This window comes from Priapulus caudatus, unplaced genomic scaffold, assembly GCF_000485595.1.
Source record: "Priapulus caudatus unplaced genomic scaffold, Priapulus_caudatus-5.0.1 Scaffold568, whole genome shotgun sequence".
Lineage (NCBI taxonomy): Eukaryota > Metazoa > Priapulida > Priapulimorpha > Priapulimorphida > Priapulidae > Priapulus > Priapulus caudatus.
The window spans coordinates 154,537-160,781 of NW_014577629.1; the positions used below are offsets into that span (position 1 = coordinate 154,537).

Here is a 6,245-nt window from a genome sequence, read left to right on the forward strand (position 1 = left end):
TAAAAGGATCGGACATTCGTCCCGGTGCATCCTACGTAACGTGCAGCCGCCGCCGGAGCGAACGCGAGAACCGCGATACGCTCCGTATCGCAGCAGCCAATCGGTAATTTTTACGAAACAATCAGCTCGGACGATTGACTCGTGTGACTGCCTTTGTGAGGCAATGGAATCTACACATGACATCAGGTTCTCAGAAACATCGTAAAGTTAATATAAAATATAATATCACTACAATTGCTATTCATTGCGTAAATGTGTTATTTTCATCTTAATCTTAAAGTTACGAGAGGGTCTGGGATCTCGGAATGTTAAGAGGAAAATTTGCTAGGAGATTTTTCGTTCTCGTAACTTCACAATGTTTCTGTCGATGGTTTACGAGTCGAAGTTAATGTTAAGACTAATGTTAAAGCTCATTTTGTGTCTGACAATGGGCCCCAGGGTTTCGACAATGTCACATATCACATCCTGTGCTGTACATGCGACCAACCGTCGTGCCTTACAAGGTTGAATGAGTGCTATATATGCTGGCACGTTCTCATCTGACTCGCAGGAAATACAAGCCAGGGTTCAATTTAAGTTCAAAGTCACGAGCAAACCTAAGCCGACCTGCATGGAAAGTGGGTCACGAACTGAATTCGAGCCAAAGATAATTACTCAAACCGGACGATAAAAATGTGACGGCAGCGTGAACGTCAGAGCTATAAAAGGAAATGTGTGGAATATTCCTGTCACGCGCAACGTGACCTGAATATCATCGCATCACAGACCACATTTTCACTAAATCATTAAAGTAAATCAATGCAAATAAAATTCGCTATTAAACAATTTAGAGAAACGAAATAAACATTCTAAAAAGCACTCTACTCAGACCCGTGTATTTTGCGCATCGTGTGATTATATAAAGTCTAGCACTGCCGATCCACAAAATGCAAATGTACAGCTCAGAGCTCTATCTATTTTATTCTACGTGCAGATGAGATAGTGCTAAAAATTCTCAAGTTTTCACACCCACTTTGAGGAAATACTTTAGATTTTTAATTTTAATTATTGAAACAGGGCTATAAAAATTTACCCCTTGTTAAATAAGACGAAAAAGATGCAGAATACTGACAGATCTATGATACACACATAAAGATGTGTGCACAGCACCGCGCGATTGCAAATTTATTCACAGGTACACGCAACGATAAATGTCGAACCTGTGATAAATGTTGTACCCTCGTTCAACGACGAATTAACATATTATAGCTCTGCATACATACATGTCGTTATACAATACGTATTTAAATGCGTAGTTCATTCACACGGGCCAAAGCAATTTCATGTAGGCGTTTTCAAGTTTAGACGTCGAGTTATATCCTGAGACTCAGGGCCGTACGCAGCGGGAGGGGGGGGGGCAGCAGGGGCAGTTGCCCCCCCTAGAGATTTTCAGAGTATGCCTTTTAATGGGACAAATAGAGCAATAGAGGGCGTGGGGAGTACCTTTGCCCCCCCTACAGAAAATTTCCTGCGTATTTGCCCCCCTACAGAAAATTTCCTGCGTACGGCCTTGATCCTGACAAAACTGCAATTGAGTGCAGCTCACATATATCCTATCCTAAAATTATGGACACTCCCCCATGAATCATATATAATGCACAGAATTGTGCAAGAATAATTCAAACCTGTACATTGCCCTGTAGCACACATGTATATATTAGAAAAGAATGAGATGAGCAACGTGTACTTACACACGTTATGCATCTGAATACAATAAAGAGGCTTAGCTTACATAATCATCTCAAAATGGTAACTCTTCACAGTCCAAAGGACTAGTATAAAGATCATCCAACATTGATCAAATCGGTAGATGATATCATAAAGTAGAGCAAAATTGTGCATCATTGTCTGGTATCACGTGAATGTGTAGGTACATAATTTCATCATAAATGAGATTTTGTATGGTGTACACTGTACAGTGACTATGACTCAGACCAATTATGGATATAATCATGCTCTTGATATAATTACCATTATGTGCTGTAGCAGCTGAGCAAAGTGAAATTTAGGCTTAGAGATTTTGTTCACACTCATGGTAAAGGTCCTTTACTAAAGGAAACTACACATGGATAAAGAACTCTGGACAGCGAAGGTGCAAATGATATGTAATCATAATTATCATATATATGTATTATGTAATTATATGTTTTATATTGAATCAAGCTATAATTTTGCACAGATAATATTGTTACGTAGATAAAGAAAATACAGTGGTTGCCACTTTATCAGGAAAGAGGGGAACCGCATAAATGTCCCGATTAAGCAGTGTATGCATAGAAACGTGCATAATATTTGTTTTTCAAAGGCATTTATCGTTTAAAGCCGCACAATGCGCATCCAAACGCTAATTTCTCCAGTACTAGACTAGCAAATACTTCGTGTCATGCATAATCACACTACCTTATGACAAAATAAACTCTAGTTCCTCCCATTTGACTGCGCGTTCCCAACAAGAAAGAGGTGCGAAATCAGGTAATCAGGCGCCAACGCTAAATTGTTTCAAACAACATAACATCGAAGTGGTGACGTGACGTCACATGTTTTTATCTTTGCTGCGCCCGTACCGCTGTACCGCGGCACCGCTGCACGGTTGCTTGGAGATTGGGGAAACTGTACACAACATCGAAGAATTTCAACAACATTGGAGGTATTTTCAAAATACCTTTTATAAGACAACGCGCAGTGAAATGGGAGGAACTAGAGTTTATTTTGCCATAAGGTAGTATGATTATGCATGACACGAAGTATTTGCTAGTCTAGTACTGGAGAAATTAGCGTTTGGATGCGCATTGTGCGGCTTTAAGGAATGTGCTTGTAACCATGGCCCCTGGACGATTGTGTGATGTGTGTGTGATGTACTCTTGCTGTACCAACGGTGCAATCAGTCTCATGCAATGTAATTATCTTGTAATCTCGTAACGGCAGGAGTTAATAATAGCAATGTTATCATTATTAATTCCTGGTAACGGTAACTCCTCAGCGACTGAACACCTATACATAGAGACACAGGTCGGCATCGATCAGATTGTTAGATCAATGCATTGAACAACAGCAGATAAAGGTTTTAATGTCACAGGCGGCCTAATTCTAATTTAGCAACCCCAGAGTTTCTTCTGAGGGAAAATTAGACAAAGGAGGTAATGGCCAGTTGGGCCGGCATGTAATGGCTCATAGGGTCTATGTCTCCCTGGGTACTGCCGGAACGTACCCTGGTAACTATCTAATTAACCGAACTGTACCTCGCCTACTCCAAACCGTACCCAGTTTTCAGCCCCCTCGACCGACTGTTGGCAGGAAGCGTACCTCTTTACGGCAATAGTCTAGGATTGTTTCCGGTACATGTGGTGCATTTCCCGCGCGACCGATTGTTATTGTTTACATTACATCTGCAGCATAGAGTGAATTTAGTACGACTCTGCTTATAATTTTATCCAACGTTTCCAACCCATTAAGGTAATCATACAAATTTTCCTGTTCCACTTGTACCACTTGCCGCCATCTTTCAAAAATGTCGCATACGCAGTGTACACATGCGCGAAAACGTCGTAAACATTACGAAAAGAAAACGCATTCCCGATCATCGCGATATTTGCAAAAGGATTGCGCGCATCAGTGTATATATAGGTTAAAATTTCTTCCTGGTTTCACAATTTCATACTCCAATCCAACTTTATAAAGATATAAAGATTGGCGGTATGTATGTATATTTCAAATGTTGCGACATCAGTAGTGGACGGAACAGGAACAGTCAGGGTACGGTGGGGAGTAAGCAAGGTACTGTCCGGCATATCAGATAGTTACCAGGGTACGTTCCGGCAGTACCCAGGGAGACATAGACCCTATCAGCGCCAGTTTGGGGGAAAATGCGTATGATGGATTCAAATACAGGATGTATTGACATACTTATAGGTATATAGATACAGGATATACATATCAGTAAATACATGAACATTTGACAACGGCGATGTTAAATTTGACAACGGCGGTGCGCCACTATGCCTCCTATGTATAAGAAACCCTGAACCCAGTTTAGTTTAGGACATAAATTTGCAAAAATGAGGGTCGGGGTCCCACACTAGAAATGTGTGTAGTTTGAGAACCCTGTATATATATACCTCCTATAGTTCACATATATATATGCTAAACTAATCTAGGGTGCTAAACTAGGAATGGGCTTCATTGTGCACTTGAACAGTGTAGGTATTGCTGTGAGTGAGAATCACAGGTTACCATAGACAATGGGAGCAAGCTCCAGTCAGGAATCACAGACACAAAGAAACCAAATGGGTCCTGATCAAGGATAGTTTTGGAACCCCGCAAAAGTATCGCATATGTGCTAAACTAATCCGGAGTGCCAAACTAGGCTTGGGCCATGAGTCCTTTGAGGAATTGTGTGACGAATTCTTTTACTAACGCCTGCTATGGCACTGTAAACAAGTCTTAGGTGTTAATGCTGCAACAATGTCAGACTGTTGTTGTACTTGTACTTGTATTGTGGCTATTATTCTTACGACATGCAACGTGCATGCGCATGCGTTGCGTACAGTGAAAAAAATACACGGGGGCTCGGCGCGATTTAGCCCCCGAAATGCCAAAAAGAGCCCCTGAAATGCCAAAAAGAGCCCCCATAAATTTGCATAGAGTTCAATGCAAACCAAATTTTAGAGTGCTATTTTCATCCACGCGAGGTTGAAAAGTAGCACCCGAAAAATAAATTATATTTTTTTCCCTGGTTGCGTATGTCGTTATACACCATAGATTGTTTTTGTAAGATATAATACGTATATAAGGAAATCGAGTCGGTTTATTGTTAGTGTTCGGGTTCGGGTTATGGAGTAGGCGACTCCCTAAACTAGCATTATAATTTATATTACTATTAAGGTCTATTAACTATTAATTATGCGCATGCGCGTTGCATGTCGTAAGAATAGTCCATAAAGAATTCTTACGACTGGTCGTAAGACTAAGAATAGCCACGGCCTAAAAAAATACCTGTATGCTAAACTCATGCACTCGAACAACTTTGCGAGCGACGCGTCTATAGTCTTCGCCTTGACGAATCCCTGTTTTTGCTGCCGAGGTAAGCTGCGTATTGTCTCCGGATCTTGCAGGGTGACGTCAACGATCGGATCGGCATCGTCGCGACTAGCGGGTTCGGTTCCGGGTTCCGAATCTTCGTTCGTATGCGGATTGCTCACCATGAAGTGTCCCGAGTGAATACCTTCGTTACAGCGAGCTATTCTCTCTCTCTGTTCATCGTCGTGCCGACCCATTCTCACCCAAATACGATCCTGCGTCGTGCCGAGAGAGTTACAAGCTGCCATGTATGACGGGTTACGAGTGTATGCGCGTGGTCTGTTGTGATTAAACAGGTAAACAAGCGAGTGTTGTTTTCGAAAACAGCTGTAAAATGACGGCCGCCATGTTTTGACATGACATACTCGCCAGGTGGCAGCACCGACCACCATGAAGCGCCAAATTCGAGATGCGAATGTGCAGATGCCGCGTGTGCACAGGATGACCAGGATGGCAGTGGCAGGTGGCAGGTGGCAGGATGGCAGGTATATATGTATGGGAACTCAATAGAAATCACGCCTCTATTATATATGGATGATATCCTGGGAATTGGCAATTGGGAGACTATGACAAAAATGGCACAAGCGTGTACTATACTAGGCTGGCGGAAGAAAAATTACTGAAGAACGGAAGAAGACAAATATATTGGAAATAAAATTTGGAGGACCAAGCAGCAAAGGAAAACAGATTCCACTCGGAGATCAAATGATAAAAGGATGTAGGGAATATACATACTTAGGCGAGATTTTAAGTGAAAAAGGAGGATACAAAGAAATGATAAAATACAGAACAGATAAATGTCGATTTATGATAAGTGAAGTCATATCTATGGCTAATCAACAAAATTTTGGAAACTATGCGATGGAAGCACGGGTTAAACTTTACGAATGCACTGTAGTACCGTCACTACTAAATAATAGTGAAACTTGGACCAATCTCACTAAAGAAGAGAAAAAAATGGTAGAAAATTTCCAAAATGAATGTTTAAGAAGGATACTTCAAGCACACAGCAAAACACCACTAGAGGCTCTAAGAATAGAAATGGGAATAATTCCAATAATAGATAGAATAAGTTATAAAAAGTTAATGTTATTGCAATATATTATTAAGTTAGAAAACGATAGACTAAT

At 41.1% G+C, this 6,245-nt stretch overlaps 1 protein-coding gene across 1 annotated transcript in view; it reads right to left on the minus strand.

The window, feature by feature from the left end:
• Positions 1–5,454, minus strand: part of LOC106811722 (MLX-interacting protein-like) — a 30,432-nt gene extending 24,978 nt beyond the window's left edge. Inside the window, 1 exon segment of the mRNA XM_014815429.1 lies at positions 5,032–5,454. Coding sequence (XP_014670915.1) covers positions 5,032–5,363 — 332 coding nt within the window. The 5' untranslated portion in view covers positions 5,364–5,454.
• Between the last annotated feature and the right edge of the window lie 791 nt (positions 5,455–6,245).